The sequence below is a fragment of the Vombatus ursinus genome, unplaced genomic scaffold (assembly GCF_900497805.2).
Source record: "Vombatus ursinus unplaced genomic scaffold, bare-nosed wombat genome assembly UNPS02014883.1, whole genome shotgun sequence".
NCBI classification, from domain to species: Eukaryota; Metazoa; Chordata; class Mammalia; order Diprotodontia; family Vombatidae; genus Vombatus; species Vombatus ursinus.
The window spans coordinates 211,637-229,840 of NW_020954661.1; the positions used below are offsets into that span (position 1 = coordinate 211,637).

Consider the following 18,204-nt stretch of genomic DNA (forward strand, 5'->3'; position numbering starts at 1 on the left):
TAGATAGATAGATAGATAGATAGATAGATAGATAGATAGAAAGATATAGAGATAGATAGAATATGGATCTATCAAGAAATGAATATGACTATATTGACATCTGGATGGAGATATTATATACAAGCTTGTGAACTAAAATTCAGAGTTCATGGCTAGAACTGAAAAAAAATGAAGTACATTGTACCTTTGACTTCTTGTTGGTGACAGTATGTTGCATAAGGAAAGGTTGCTAGGGGTCAGTCTGGGTCTTCCATTTACCTCAAAACAACCACATCCACTCATTGGCACCAGCACAAGAAACTTCCATATCTAGCTGCCAGTCCAAACTCCCAGGTGAAATGTGGAGACTCTCTGGTGCAAAGAACAGCCTCCCTTTGACTTCAGGAATCCCATCTCCTGCTGTACCTGTACTTTGATGGTAGAAGAGTGGTGACCTCCACTCAGTAATGGACATTCTCACACTTGGTCCTAACCTTCACATCCCATGGACTCTGAACTCCTGTAGGTCATCCAAATCACATTCCACACCCCTACCACCCAATTGCCCATCTCAATCCCCTTCGACCCCAACACCCAACCCAAACTTCTCTCTCCAAACCTACTAATGATCCCTTAGTTACCAAATTCAATGACCTTTTCTCAAACCTCATTCTCTTTAACATCTTGCTAGTCTTTGATGCAATTGATCACTCTCTTTTCTTTGATATACTCATCCCTCTAGATTTTTGGGACACCACTCTGTCCTGCTTCTCCTCTACCTATCTGACTGTTTTTTCTCTATATCTTTTGCTGTATCCTTTTCTAGATCATGTCCTCTAACTATAGCTATCCCTCAGTATTTTGTTTTGGGTCAACTTCTCTTCTCCTACTACTTCACTCCGTGATCTCATCAGCTGAAATGTATTGAATTGCTGTCTCTATGCTGATGATTCTCAAATACACCTGCCTGTCCCAAACTCTCTGCTAACCTCAAATCTCACTCCTGCTATAGTCTTTCAAACATTTCTAACTGGATGTCCAGTAGACTTCTTAAACTCACCATGTCCAAAATAGAACTCATTATCCTTTCCCCTAACCCCCCACACTTCTACCTTTCCTATTACTGTGTAGAACAACAACATGCTACCAGTCCCTCAGTCTTGTACTGTAAGAATAATTTTAGTATTTTCACTACCTCTCACCCCTCATATTTAATCCATTGTCAAGGCCTGTTGATTTTCTCTTTGCAATGGCTCTCATATATGCCCTATTCTCTCTTCTGACACTGCCACCACTTTAGTGCAGGCCCTCAACTCATACCTGGATTATTGAAATAGACTACTCTGCCAGCCTTGTGTCTCTCCCCATTCTAATTCATCCTCTATTCAGCCATTAAAGTGATTTTTCTAAAACATAAGTGATGTCTCCATCTGCCCCCCCGCGAAAACAAACAAACAAAAAAAAAAAAACTCCAGTTGTTTCCTATTGCCTCCAGGAACGAATACAAAATAATGTTTGGCTTCAAAGTCCTTCAAAACCTAATGCCGTATTGTGTTTCCAGTCTTTTTTATACTTTACTCCCTAATACATATTCTTTGATACAGTAGCACTGCCCTCCTGAGTCTTTCATGAACAAAACACTCCATCTCTTTGGTAAAGGCATTTTTGGCTGTCTCTTGTACTTGAAACTCTTTCCTTCCTCTGCTCCAACTACTTACCTCCTTGACTTCTTTTAAGTACCAACTAAAACCACCTTCTACAAGAAGGCTCCTCCAACTTCTCTTAATTCTAGTGTGTTATCTCTGTTAATTATTACCCATTTACAATGTGTATAACTTGTTCATATACATACATACATACATATATGTATGTATATATATATATACATACATACATATATGTATGTATATATATATATATACATACATATATATGCATGTTATCTTCCTCATTGCCTTGTAAGCAAAGTTTAAAGAGATGCAGGATTCTTGGCTCAGTAAGAAAGCAGATGAAATTCAGTTTTATGCTGATAGTAAGAATACAAAGAATGTTTAAAATGTCCTGAAAGCTATTTATGGGCCAAAAACCTTTGATGCAGCTCAACTCCATGGTGCTGTTCTAGCCACATATGTCACTGAGAAGGCCAAGATCCTGACAGATAGGCTGAACACTACTGTAGTGTTCTCAACAGACTGTCATCAACCAATACTGAAGCTATTGAGCTACACTTCAGGTTGAACTCAATCCCTTTCTTGATGAATTTCCAACTGTTTTGAATGTCATTAGGCTTCTCTAGTGTGGCAAAGTGCCTAGGGCTGATTCCATTCCAGTAGAGATCTACAAGGCAGGGGGTCTATTGCTGTTACAAAAGCTTATAGAAATCTCTGGGTTATATGGCAAGAGGAGGTTACCTCCCAGGAGATTAAAACATCTCCAATGTCCTTCTTTATAAAGGAAAAGGAAATAGGTTTTCCTGTGACAACCATTTTGTATGTGTGTTGGAGGGAGTGCCTCTCTTTTAGTCATTGCTGGTAAGTCCTCCTTAAGTGATTGATCCATCACCTGGAAGATGGTCATGTACCCAAAATCCAATGTGGTTTCAGAAAGGTTCAGGAATGGTTTACATTATGTTTGCTGCCCAACAACTCCAAGACAAATGTCAGAAGCAGAATGGACGTATGTGGACAATATTGGTCAATCTAACTAAGGCTGTTGTGAATCATGAAGGCCTCTGAAGATCATGGAGAAATTTGGTTGTCCAGAGAAGTGCATCACTATTGGATGTTACTTCTATGCCAGCATGCTTGCATAGGTTCTATATAATGGACACTGCTTTTGCACTTTAACAGTCATCAATGGAGTGAAGCAGGGTTGCATACTTGTACCCATACTTTTAGCATTATGTTTTCAGTTATGTTGTCAGATGCCTTCAATGAGGATGAAAATGGCATCAAAGTCAGCTACCACACTGATGGTAAATTATCTAACTTGAAAAGACTACAAGCCAAGATTAAAGTGGAAGTAGAGTTGGTGCATGACATTTTTGTTCAAAGATGATTGTGAAATACAGTTGTGAGGCTGAGATCCAACAAAGTATGGACCAATTCTCTGCTGCTTGTTATAATTTTGTCCTACCAAGAAAACAGACATTCTCCACCAGCCAGCTTTACACCATATGTGGAGCCATTGGCTATATTAAATGGAGGAATTTTGAATGCTGCGGATAAGTTCACTTACTTTGGCAGTATATCTTCCAGGGATGTACACACAGATGATGAGGTTGACACACACATTGCCAGAGCTAACTCGACATTTGGTAGGCTCTGAAGGAATCTCTGGAAGAGAAGAACTATTAGGCTGCCTATCAAGCTGAAGGTCTACAGAGCCATTGTGCTGACCTCATTGTTGTATGCCTGTGAAAGCTAGACAGTCTATCAGCACCACACCAGAAAATTGAACTGTATCCATTTGAATTTTTTTTTTTGTTTGTTTGTTTTTTTGGACAATTGGGGTTAAGTGACTTGTCCAGGGTCACACAGCTAGTAAGTGTCAAGTGTTTGGTCTGAGGCCAGTTTTGAACTCAGGTCCTCCTGAATTCAGGGCCAGTGCTCTGTCCACTGCACCACCTAGTTACCCCCATTTTAATTGTTTTAAGACAGTTCTGAAGATCACTTAGCAGATAAGGTACCAGGCACTGAGGTTCTTTCTCAAACTAAACTGCCAAGCATAAAAACCCTAATTACAGAGAGCACAATTCCTATGGGCTGACCATTTTGTTTACATGCCAAATGTACATTTACCTAAAAGACTCTTTTAGGGAGAACTCACACAAAGTCTACACTCATGTGGGGGTCAGAAGGAGTGATACAAATACATTCTCAAGGTATCTGAAGAAGTTTGGGATTAATTGTGAGAAATGAGAGACACTGTCACAGAATCATATAGCACAGTATGCCCACATCAAAGAAGATGCTCCATTGGCAAAGGTTTACTCTATTAGCAAAACAGAATTTCATTAGCTCCAAAGAAACATGTGAGGGACAAATGTTGAGACATGTCCCTCCCAAATGGTCTTACAGACTATTTGTGCCTGACTGTGGTAGAGCCTTCTGAGCTCTATTGGTATGATCAGCCATAGCCCGACACACTGCACACTGGCCCTGACATCATGATAACATTTTGCTCCTCTTCAAAGAAGAATGACAAACAACAAAATTTCTTTGAAGGAAGGAATTATTTTTGCCTCCTTCTGTATCCATAAACTTAGCACTATGCCTGACATATAGTAGGCACTTAGTAAGTGTTGATTGATTGATTGAGTTAGGTCCTCATAACAAGTATACCTCTAACCAGGCACATTCTAAAGCTTTCTTGAAATGACTTATAAGAACCAATTTTTAGATTTTCAGACTCACCATTTATACTTAGGAAAATGGAAAATACAAAATCTTAAGGCCTAGTATTCTATTTTGTAGACTGTCTAGCTTTATGAAAGTAATATAGAAAAATGTTAATAATGCAGATAAATCTTAACATTTGTCATGTTTACATTTTTGAGAGGTAATTGTTAAACACATGCCAATGCATCCCTATTAATCTACATGCAAATTGCATGAATGTAAAGGCTACTCTAATCAACAGACCATGGAATTTAGACCTGGAAGGCACTACAGAGGTAATGTCACTCAAAACTCCAGCTTCAGCAAAGAAAAAAGGTCTAGAGAATTGATGTAAATTCCCCAAGATTATACAAGTATTTATGAGGAGATCTGGGATTTAAAACCATCTCCTTTGCTATCTTTTGTTTCTTTATTGTTTTACCTTTTCACAGCTCAAATTCCTCCAGTGAATTATTCCAAAGCCTCAGAGAGGAATCATATTTACTGATTTATTCCACAGACATGCTACAGAGGAGAAAAGAATGCTGATTAAATGCTATTTGCATTTTTTTGCCAATCAGTGAACAGAAACTTGTTTAAGTCTTAATTTTCACAGGAAACCTTTCCTAGTCCACCTTAATCTTAATGGCTTCTCCATGACATTGTCTTCAATTGATTTTTTATTTTTTCTATGTACATAAGTATTTATATATAATCTCCTTTATAAAACTGTGAGCTCCTTGAATGCAGATTTTTTTAAAATTTTCTTAGTATTCCCCACACTTCTAGCACTACCTGGCAAACAATTGAGCTTAATAAATACTTTTTGACTGATTAAAATCCCAAAAAGGTGAACTCATTTGGCAATTTTAACATAAATACATTCTGGGAACATTGGGTATTCAAACTCAGATCTTCTGATTATATAACCTTTTTCTTTGGAATACATGGAGTTTTCTTATTGTATCCATTAATCAGATAGCACACATTAGTTAAATGCTTACTATTTTGCAGGCAACACCATTCTAGAAACTGTGTATGCAAAGACAAAAGCTAAAAAGTCTTTACTTTTGAGAAAGGTTTACAATTTAGGTAGCTGAGACGGCACATGCACATATAGATATTATACAAGATTGTAATATATTGTCTTATGATGGATATTTTTATTCAAAAGGATGAACAAAGGTTTTGTGGGGGAAGTGGTATTTGAGTTAAGCTTTGAAGGAAATTTAATTCTAAGAGGTAGAATTTAGAAGGAAAGATAATCTACTCATGGGGAGAAGTAGTGAAAAGGCCAGGAAGATTGTCATTTGTTAGCAACAGTATTAAAAGTCATTTCACTGGATTGTAGTGACAGTCAATAAACATTTATTAAGTGCCTACTATGTATCAGGAACTGTTAATCTTTGGGGATAGAAATATGAAAAAGAAAAATAGTCCCTACATTCAAGTACATTATAATATAATGTACCCAGAACCCCTTCTTTGTGTTTGGTAGGAAGTGAAAAAGATTCTCCTCCAGAAAGGGACAGAACTGCTAAGTGAGCAAGAGAGTAACCTGGAGGAGCTGCCTCTCAATGAGCATCCTGACAGCATTCAAGTGAAGACAGACAAAGAGACTCAGTTGGTGGCTAACCTGGTGATTGTCTGCAATGAGATTAAAATCAACTCCTCTGCATACAGCAGTGCCCTAGGTGATCAAATGACTGGTAATGGTGCCTTAATGGTTAACAATCCCCTCCAGTTGGAGGGAATCAGTAATATTTATTCCACTGGGAACTTTGTTTATGTGAAGGAACCCAAGATGGCGTACCACGCTGGACTATATGCCAACATTGTTGTCATGACCACTGTCAGCAGTTTGAAGCAGAGAATGGGAAAAGTCAACTCACAAAAAGGAAGCTTAGATGGTTTTTTTTGGCACAGGACCATGATGAAGTTTAAAGGAGTGCATCAAAGTGGGAAATGAGAAAATGATTGAACTGGGCAACTCTCCTTTTATGGAGGTTTGGGGAGGAACTTTTTACTCCACCCTCCAATAAGAGGAGTGGAGTGTGCTAATGAGATGTGAGTACCAAGGGTGAGGTGATTTTGTAGGATGGTAAGATTTCCAATCAAGATATTCAGTAGGGTGTGATGGTGAATTCCAAAGGAGTGCAGCTGGTAGGAAATATGTGGGAAGGGAAATAATGGGTAAAAATTAATTCGTCTCTGTTCCATTTGTGCATGAACATTGCTTCAGTAATCTTTCTGTTCTGGAATCTAAGACATAGTAACAGACTTCAGCCTGGATATGTTGGCATGAAATATTGGACCAAAAAACTTAAGCCAATCCATCCACTCATTGATAAATCAGTCAAGCAAAAAAGCAAGAAACCTTCATTAAATAAGTGCTTATGATATCCCAAACAATGTGTTACACACTAGAGGTGTCAGGATAAAGAATAAAATAATTCCTACCTGTAATGATGTTACTAATTAGAATTATCTAATATATAAGTAGAAAGCATAAATATAAAGTTAATCAACACATTTGTGTGATCAAGAACCAGCAGGTCTACCATCTACCCTGCCTCCTTCTTTATATATTGCTTCCCCAATTAGAATGTGAGCTCCTTGATAGCAGAGAATGTTTTTTTTCCTATTTATACATGCACATAGCAAATGCTTAGTGAATGCATTTTTCGTCCAGTGATAATTCAGGAAATGTTTAAAGAAAACTGCTGATATTGTGAGCGGGGAAGAAAAGGACATTCCTATACTTGGAAGTTCTTTCTCTTCTGACTTCAGATCCAGGCATATTATACTATTTCCAATATTTAAGTCCAACATGTAGAGAGGTCTAATTAAAGGCAGTCACTTATAATGTAATTAAACTTATATTTATTACATTTAGTAATTAAAGTACCTGAATGGACCTTAGAGAAGGAAATAATGGATTTACAACCTCATTCTAGTAACAAACAAAGACAGTGTTATGATTGTATGGATTATTAATTTCTCCATCACTTTCTAAAGTCTAGACAATCTGAACAAAGCAATAACACATTATTTGTAGCATTTGCCAATTTAAGACATAAACACTCACATTAAAATGTTAAAAATCAACTTTCATAAACTAGTTTGAACTGGGTCCAATATAGTAATGCACCAAGAAGTCACAATGCTGATCAGTATTTGACAACATCCACTATTCACTTTTGGGCCCAAATTTGTATCCTTAATTGATCAATTATTTGTAGATCATATTATTTACAACTAGGTGATCTTAGAGATTACTTTGTTCAATCTCCTATTTTCAGAGAGAAATGAATAGAGGCTAAGAAAAGGGAAGTAATTTTTTTCCAAAGTCATGCAGATAATAAGCAGGAGAAGTGGTTTACAAGTTCATGTTCTGCTCTTCCAAAGTCAACACTTTCTGAATGAGCACTGAATTTGGAGTCAGAGCACCTCTGTTCAAATCTTCCTTATGCCATTTTTCACCTGAGTGAATTTATTCAAAACATTTGCACTCTTTGGGCCCCAGTTCCCTCATCTATAAAATGAAAGAATTAGATAATATGATCTCTGAGGTATCCTCCAGATCTAAAACAATAATGATATAATCCTATCAATGCATTATAACAGTCTTTTAAAGCTAGGGAGTCAGAGTTAGATGAATGCATTTATTTGAATTTTTATTACAATTGTGTATTAACTAACATGGAAACTACATTTTACCCTGCATAGTATGATAAAATCATAGAAGATGTTGAGATGGATGCCCTCAGTTTTCAGATGAAGGAACATAGGCTTAGACAGGTAAGTGTCTAAGGTGAGATTAAAACTCAAGTCTTCATCACTACAAATCTAGTTTTTTTATAATTATTATTGTTTTTGTGACAATAACCCTGTGAGGCTGGTACTACAGATAATATTTTCATTATTTTACAGATCAGAAAGCTGAACCTGAGGGAGGTGTAATGACATGCCAAGTTTGCAAAGCCACTAAGAGACAGAGCCAAGAATCTAACTGTATTCCCCTGACTCTAACCTTAGCATTTATCCCTATGCATGAAGCTGCCTTAATAATTGGTGCTATTGAGATCTAGACTCAGAACAAAACCTTATTTATCATTTAGAACAGTAAAAATTGAGCTGGGAAAGGCTTCATCCCCCTAAAGCAAAGGAAGGGTAGAATACTCTCTACTTAAAGATTTATCTTTTGAATTCAAAGATAAATTTTGGTAGGTGGATAATCATTGACACATGGTTTGGTGGGATGTACTGGAAAGTTTTTGTGCTTAAGTAAAAAATAAAGTGGTGTAGTAGAAAGAATGTGGATGTTGGAATTAAGAGTCTTGGGTTTGAATCCCCCCTTAGGAGTGGGGTAACATTTGACAACACATTTACATAATAAAGTTTCAATTTCTTAAACTGAAAAGTGTGGGTAATTCTTGTAATAGTTACATTACCACATTACTGTGATATTCAAATGGGAAATGGATATAATGAAGTTTGTAAGCCTCAAAGTTCTATATAAATGTAAATTGTTTTAAATGCATTCATCAAAGAGAATAGCAGCTAAATGAACATTTCTAATATGAGAAAAGTAAAACCATATTATTTTATTATTCCAATTTCAATGTTTCTTAAACACTTTCTGAAACATACTTTACTACTGTTGTTTATTTGTAATTATGTCTATTCTCCTTAATGGTTGAACATTCTATGATCCTACTTGAGTTGAAAGTTCTACAAAATAAATGTGAAATTTAGTATAAATGATATGAATCTCTTGGATCTAAAAGAGACCTTCCTGATTGAGATGGCATTTGCAGTTTTCAAATTTAATAGTTCTCTTTACAAATCAGATTTTGTCTAGTGCAGAACATTGAGGTGTATAAAATATTTTCCTAAGGTAATGTAATAATGATGTTACTATTAATTATAGGTAAAGAAAATGAGTCATAAAATTTAAACAAGGCACAAATAAAAAGCAACAAATGAAAGGACAAATATTATATAGATCTTGTATGTGCTTTGGAAATATTTGAGTAAAATATATCAGTTAAAAAATCATAAATTTTAAGGATGCTGCAATTACCATCTACACCAGGCACATTTTCTTCTTCAAACTTCCTCCTTCATTGAAGAGGAGAATGAGATCCACATTATTTTCTAGGTTTTGAAAATTTTTTGACAAACATTACAATTTTAAGGTTGACAATTTGCTATAGCTACAAGGAAGGATATCCCAAAACCTGTGTCTTTTCCCTAAAGTGTTTGAATTAAATATAAATGAATACTGGGGAAATAAAAAAAAGGTTCCATGTCACTCAAATTTCCAACAGAAAACCTCTCTGCTGCTTTCCCTTCCAATTGCTTCTGAAATTTTAGATAATATGCTATAAGGACGAATTATGCAAATATTCACATCTACCCTCAATTTAAGGGAAGTTAGATGGCAAAGACTGCAGCAGAATAATTGGTAGGATTCTATGGACTAAAATTTGAGAAAAAAATTCAGTCAAATAGGACAAGAAAACACTGATAGCTATTTTTTTTTAATCATAAAGAGATAAAAGAGGCTGAGGTGGATAGGAGGGAATTATTTTTAATAGTTTTTTTAATAGATTAGGTTATTATTTTTAAAAGTGCAAAGGCAAATACAGACAATAAATGATGAATACAAAAATATATAAGATTATTTTGATAGAGGTTTGTGAAGAGTATGTTCTAAAGTATAAAATGAATTTAAGGAGTTAAATATAAAAATGGGCAGAGGAAGAGGCACTTTCATGTATATTGAGAAAGATCAAGGAAAATATTGGCCCACTGTTATGGGTAGATGAGATGATGATAATTTGTGACAGGCGGAAGAGAAACTCAAATTTGTTTCATTCTTTTTTTTCTGATAAGAAAAAAATGAACATCAGAAGGAAATGAACACTCAACTTAGAGTAAGGTGGAAAAGCAGAGGGGAAAAAACATTTGCGCTCTTACTATGAGAAAGACACTGTAAGTTTTACAAATATTATTTCAGTTGGTCTTCATAATAACCCTATGCAGTAGATGCTGTTATATCCCCATTTTACCGCTGAGGAAAGAGAGACAGAAGGTAAGTATCTGACTCAATGTTGTACAGCCAATAAGTTTCTGAGGTTGGATTTAGACTCAGTGATTCTGACTTTGTGGATTTGGACTTTGTGATTTCAGACCCAGTGCCCTATCCATGATACCACCTGCAGAAGTTAAAATGTGATTTTCATGTAAATTATTATTTTTCATTACATTTCTAATAATTTTACTGATTACTCTTTTGGAACAACAACTTAGAATACCTTTAACCCAGTCCTTTTTTTATGTATTGCAGCATCTTCTTATATTGCTGTCCATGAAGTGCTGTGCATGATCCTCCCACTTTGACTGGTCACAGCTGTTCCAATGTGATCACAGGACCTGAGTTGTCACTAAGTCACTTAAATTCTCTGGATTTCTATTCACCTAAATAAAATATGAGATGTGTGGAGCAAGTGACTTTTAAGGTCCCTTCCTAGCTCTTAATCTAGAACAATATGAAGAAAAAGAAGAGGAAGATGAGGAGGAGGAGGAAGAAAAAAACTAGAGGAGGAGGAGAAGGACAAGGATGAGGATGAGGAAGATGAGGAGGACAAACAGAATATGATGAGGAAGGAGGAGATTAATGATCACAATGTCAGAAAGTCTTCATCTAGATGAAGGATTGTTACACTAAATTAATGTCCTTCATTATCAGGGATGCTCAAATGATAAGGGAACAGAAGTCCTTGACTTTAGACAATATTGACTTCAATTTTAGAAAAAAATGTAATTCACTAAAATTCCCGACATATTTTGTATGGAATATTTTTGAAGATTTGGGAATGCTATTCACAATTGCTTGAATAAACAAACTAAAACACACACCATAAAATAAAAGGTTGTATGTTAGTTTTAAAAGTGATTTCTGGCAGACATTTCTACAGATTTAGCTTGATTCAATAATTTATCAGACTTGAAGATAGATGTGACATGTTTAACAAATTAGCTAATTACAGATTGTTGTGAGAAAGCAGTGTCACCAACTCACTGGATGTCAGTCACTATTAAAACCATAACCATTCTTTATGTTAGGCAAGTTTAGAACATTGGATTCATTCTTGGTGTTTCTTTGTCTTTCAAATCCATTAAATTGCTAAGTTTTTTTTTGCTTCTCCCCTCTGTATCTCTCATATATGTCTTATCTTCAATTATACAACTATCACATTGATACAGATTTAAGAAGAGACAGAGAGCACCTCAAATTTCAATAGATGGTACATGAAGGAGATGAAGATTTGGATGAAAGGTAATTAAATAGTAATGTATTCTACTGTATATTGGTTTATGCCTTTTTATTTATTTTCACATCAATTCCTTCAGGTGAGAGATGAACTTAATGTGTGTTATGCAAATCCAGTCATTTGCTTTTGTTTACATTTTATATATAAATAAATTAAATCACTAGAAAATGAAATCAATTGGTAGGTATAACAAAGCTAATTTATACAATTTATATAAAGATTGGAATTCAGTTCCTTTTCATCCTACCTTCTACCCAGAAATGTTGTATTTCCTCCTTCATGACTGGTGCATAAAAATATATATGGGTCCGAGAGTTAGAAGAGAATAATTAAATTTGTAAATATATAGATATGAGGATGATGTTACTTAGGGTCAGTGGTCAAATAATCCCCAAAGAAAGAAAATATGTCAGGAGCTGGGATGAAATTCTACAACATTTTGACTAGGTCAGTATCTCCCTTCTACACTCCCATTGCTCTTCTTGGTAACTCTCTCTGCATGTTAAAAAAAAAATAGTAATATCTCCTTTCTGTATTTGCCTGGGCTAGTCCTCCATTACCAATGTCTCAGATAAGCTTGCACTCCTAAAAAATCACTATTATAATTTCCATACAAATAGTTTCCATTCTTTCAGTGATTAATCCTCAACTGACTATCCAGTTAGAAAAAAAAATATGATAAATAATTATCTGCATAAGTGCCCCATAACAAATTAATTCATTGTTATTTTTAGAGTCTACCAAAAAGATAATGAATTAACACAAATAAATTAATGTAAAATTTAGAGATTCAAGCATCATTGTACTTTGGGAAAACAATCTAGCTAGTGGTCCAGAAATCTTTCCCTAAAAACAGTGCATTATAATAATAAATATCTACTGAACACCTATTATGTGCAAGACATTATGAAAGGCATACATTTAAGATGGTATTCTCACTTTCAAGGTATTAATAATCTAATTTTGGGTGTTAAATATAGAAATGCAATTGGACAACTAAGACTCTAGGGTGCTACATAGTAAATTTCAAATCAATAGTACAGAATAGAAACATAGAAGAGATTGCCTGGATTGGGATGATCAGAAAAAGCTATAATTTTACAGAACATGGGAAACTTAAACCGTGCTTTGAAGAGAAATATTGACATTGACAGAGTATGCATATTTCTACCTCTAAAATGTCAACTAGAATACTGTATGTACTTGAACATATGCATATTCATGTAAGTGTATGTGCATACTTATGCATGTGTGCATATATAGGTATTGGTGCACTTGTAAAGATACACGTGTATGTGTACACAGGCACACATATATGCATATTTGTGTATGTGACACTATAGAAATACACATGTGCACGATGTGTATTTTAGTAGTTATACATACATGTATACATATATGCAAACATGCAATGCAGATATGCTCTAATACATACATGCATGTGTATGTCATTTGCGAATTTATTGAACATAGTACCTACGTCTTTAACAAGTCATTGATAAAAGTTGAAACAGTAAAGAGTTAAGGGGAGACTTTTAGGGAATTACACAGCTGAAGACCTACTCCCAAATTAACATTGAAACATAAATATTTCCTGGCCAGCTAGGCAATGATACATTCATCCAATTGTATAACTTAATTCATATTTTAATCTTCACAAATATCTTATGAGATAGTTCACTAAAAGCTTGGTTATTTGTTAGGATTTGGAACCAAAAGTGATTAATGATGACTCAAGGGAGAAAAGAAACATTTTGTCAGTGAGGTTAAGATTTGACATGGGGCAGAAGGATTACCCTTTTCATGTATGCTCTAAGGATATTATCAGGAGCATGGGGTAGAATTTCCATGGGAAAAATAGGCTATCCTCAAGAGATGTTGGGTTCCCCTTCCTTGGATTACTCCATTCAGAGACTGTATTGGGCACCTGTCAGGTAAGTACAGTTGAGGTTCCTTTTGTGTAAAGGCTGAGAATGTTAACCACTGACATTCCTTCCAACACCCCACTCAATTATGTGATCCTGCAATCTAATTCTACTCATTCATTTTTCAGAGGTAGAAATGAAATTCCATAGAGGAAAATGATTTGCCAGTGCTGAATTGACTATTTTCACATATGGAGAAGAGAAAAAAGTAACATAATGTCAGGAACAAATTTCACTCTCGGTATGGAATTTATTCTTCTTGGATTTTCTGACCTTCCTAATCTGCAGGGATTTTTATTTGGTGTCTTCTTAGTCATCTACATGTGTATTTTGATAGGAAATGGCCTTATCATTGTCATAACCAAGGTTCATCCAGCTCTCCAAACACCTATGTATTTTTTTCTTGGAAATTTTTCATTTGTGGAAATCTGTTACACATCTGTCACTCTCCCAAGAATCCTGATGAATCTTTTGACACAGAACCAACATATTTCTGTAGTGGCTTGTGCTGTTCAGCTTCGCTTCTTTCTTATTCTTGTTGTAACAGAGTGTTTACTGCTGACTGTGATGGCATATGACCGCTATGTGGCGATTTGTAAGCCTCTGTACTATCAAGTTATCATGAACCATAAATTCTGTGTCCAGCTGGTCATTGGCTCCTGGATCACTGGGATCCCAGTGGTGATAGGGCAGACCTATCAGATTTTTTCTCTACCATTCTGTGGTTCTAACAAGCTCAATCGTGTTTTCTGTGACATGCTCCCAGTAGTGAAGCTGACCTGTGGGGACACATTTGTAAATCAACTCTCAGTCTATGCTGATGCTGTCCTATTTGCATTGGTTCCCTTTCTGTTGATACTTGCATCCTATGTAAAAATTATCTTGACCATCCTGAAGCTGTCATCAGCCACTGGAAGACACAAACTGTTCTCCACTTGTTCTTCTCATCTCATAGTTGTCAATTTATTCTTTGGATCTGGTTTCATTGTGTATTTCAGACCCAAGTCCAACCACTCAGAAGAATTAAACAAAGTTTTTTCCCTATTCTACAGCATTGTGACACCAATGCTTAACCCTATGATATACACATTAAGGAACAAAGATGTGATTGGAGCTTTAAAAAAATTAACACTGAAATGAAAAAAGGATCATGAAACAAAGCACTGAATTTACAAATCCTTCTTCCTTCTTTGTTCCAGGATTCTCTTAGGAATCGAATTCCAATCTTTTCTCTTTCCTGTCTTTTAAAGTCTCACCATTATCCTATTGCAATCTCTAATCTTTGTTAAGTCTGTAGAAGGATGTCTTCTATGACTGTTCAACTGAAAAGACAAAGTTAGGATATATTTGATCATTTGCTATTAATAAACTATCTCCTGATGAGAAAAAAGATAAAGGCAGATAATTATATCCATTATGCAGAACAAGATTATATCTGTAGCAATCACAATATACAGCCAATAGATAGATTATTCTTAAAGATAAAGTACATCAAAAGATAAAGCAAAATCATTATTTTGCTAAGCCCAGAAAGAGAAATATATTATATTGTATTTCTTTAATTTTAGTAAAGCATTTATACACCCTTGATTTCTGGACATATATACCATCCCTCTAAATAAGTCTTCACTTAAAATCACTAACAACAACAACAACAAAAAGAAAATTATCTCATTATTTCCCAATATATACAAGACCTGAATCTCCGTTATCTATCCCTCTACTAGAGGAAAAGAAAGTTTGGTGTATTTTATCTCTTCCTCAGAGCCAGGATGAATCATTACATTTACATATCTAAAGTTTAGTTTTTATTCCCCTTACCATTTATATTGTTATGGTTATTGTACATACTTTTCCTGATTCAGCATCTATTGATATATATTCCCATGTTTTTTTCAAATTCTTCATATCATATTTATTTCATAATTATATCACATTCGTGAGTAAAAATTTATTCATTTATTTTATAGTGATACAAAAAGCTATTAATATTTTGGTGTAAGATAGGTGATAAGTAGATAGGTTATAGTAGATATTGATGTTGATATTGATGGTGATGATGATGATAGACATAGAAACATGGATAGATACATGGATAGATTATATTAAGTGGGTATTGTGCAAGGTATTGTGCTAAATATTGGTCAGTTAGGTGGTGCAGTAGATGGAATCCTGGGTTTAGCAGGGGTGGGGAACCTGTGGCCTAGAGGCTATCAAGGTCTTTGGGTGTGGCCTTTAGTCTGAGTCCAAATTTTACAAAACAAATCTTTTTATTAAGAAGATTTGTTTTGTGAAGTTTGGATCCAATCAAAGGGTCAGAGGTGAGGACCTAGAGGTCCACATGTGGTCTAGAGGCCACATGTTCTTCACCCTTGGCTAGAGTTGGGAAAACATCAGTTCAAAACTGACCTCAGACACTTGTTAGCTATGTGATGCTGGGCAAATTACTTAACCCTGTTTACCTCGGTTTATTAATATTTAAAATAAGATGGATTAGGAAATTACAACTAAGAAACATTCATATTTCTTATTGTGACTTCTACCTCTATTGACTAAAAGTTCACACACTAGCTAATTTTACTACATAATTCCAATGTTTATACCAAGGACAGATGTTTTTATGGATGACTTAGTAAGAGGTTCTCACAATATGCATGCCTGGAAGCAGGATAACCAAGGCTTTGCTTGGGTTGAAAACAGTAGATTATATTACATGTGCTTTCAAACTGGGCCTTCATCAATCCATCCCATCATTGCATTTATTATACGGAGAGAAATCATAAAGACATTCTCCACAATTCACCTGAAGATTCAAACATGGGTATTCTGTTTTCTAATCCATTCCTTTTTTCCCACAACTTAGCAACATTCTACCTCACTTTTCTTTAAAAGTTTTGGAGTTTCTTCCTATGAATGAGGGAGGACAATCATGTTTAATGGTGTTTTCCACCACAGAGATGGAAGGTGCTGTTAGACTATAGTGAGGATTGTCATCTAAAGGAATTGAGTATAACCAATCAGTGGTTTCATTAGTTATAACAAGAATTGACAGAAAAACAGCACCTCTGCTTTATAAAATGTTTTTTCTCACAACAACCCTGTGAGGCAGACAAGCAATCATTTTATAATCCCCAAATTGCAAAGTATTCAGAAGAACATGAACAAATGTTGCAAATCAATAATAAGAAGAGAACCACAAATCAAAACAACCCTCACATCCTGCAATTAGAAAAAAATCACCCCCAAATACAGCAATGTTGGGAGAGATATGTGGTAACATAGCCACACTAATATATTGTGAGTGGAGCTTTGAAATGGTACATCAATTTGAAATTATGAAAATTAAGACACTAAAATATCCACACCTTTTGAACCAGAGGCTGCACTACTGTGCTTATACCAAGGGAATCCATCAATTAAAAATAAAAGGTTCTCTTATGCTTGAAATTATTTTAGCAACACTTTTTTGTGATAGTTAATGATTGGAAACAAAAGAGATGGCCATCAATGACTAAACAAATTACCATCATGAATATAATGGAATATTACTGGACTTTAATCAGTGATGTGCATCAAACAAATCCAATACAACCAAGCTTAAGAGTGAAGCAGAAAACTGGGAAATAATTTTTAAAACCAGTATTTCTGATAAAGGCCTCATTTCTAAAATATATAGAGAACTGAGTCAAATTTATAAGAATATCAGTCATTCACCAAATGATAAAAGGTCAAAGGATATGAAAAGGCAGTTTTCAGAGGAAGAAATTGGTGATATGTATAGTTATATGAAAAAATGTTTTAAATCACTATTGGTTAGAGAATGCAAATCAAAATGACTCTGAGATACCACATCATACCCATCAGATTGGCTAACATGACAAAACAGGAAAATGATAAATGTTGGAGAAGATATGGAAAAATTGGAACACTAATGCACTGTTGGTGGAGTTGTGAACTGATCCAACCTTCTGAAGGGCAATTTGGAATGATGTCAAAAAGGCTATAAAATTGTGCATACCCTTTGAACTAGCAGTACACCTTCTAGGGCTGAATCCCAAAAGATTATAAAATGGGAAAAGTACCCACATGTAACAAAATATTTATAGCAGTTCTTTTTGTGGTGGTAAAGATTTAGAATTGAGGGAATTCCCATAAATTGGAAATTGAGGGAATGCCCATCAATTCGGGAGTGGATGAACAGGTTGTGGTATATGAATGTAATGGAATACTATTGTGCTATAAGAAAGGATGAGCAGGTTAACTTCAGAAAAACCTGGAAAGACTGATGTGGACTGATGCTGAATGAAATGAGCAGAATCAGAAGAACATTGAACACAGTAACAGACATGTTGTGTGATGACTGGCATTGATAGACTTAGCCCTTCTCATCAATGCAAAGATCTCAGTCATCTCCGAAGATCTCATGATAGAAAATGCTATCCACATCCAAAAAAAGAACGATGGAGTTTGAATGCAGATTGAATGATACTCTTTGCCATTTTTTTTCTTCTGTTTTGTTTTGTTTTCTCTTTCTTGTGGTTTCTCCTGTTGGTTCTAATTCTTCCTTCCAACATCGCT

At 35.2% G+C, this 18,204-nt stretch overlaps 1 protein-coding gene across 1 annotated transcript; it reads left to right on the forward strand.

Moving 5' to 3' along the window:
• The first annotated feature begins 13,842 nt into the window (after nucleotides 1-13,842).
• On the forward strand, nucleotides 13,843-14,766 carry LOC114028460 (olfactory receptor 10AG1-like). Its single transcript, XM_027842695.1, has one exon. The coding sequence runs from the start codon at nucleotides 13,843-13,845 to the stop codon at nucleotides 14,764-14,766; it is 924 nt and encodes a 307-aa protein (XP_027698496.1).
• The last annotated feature ends 3,438 nt before the right edge of the window (nucleotides 14,767-18,204 follow it).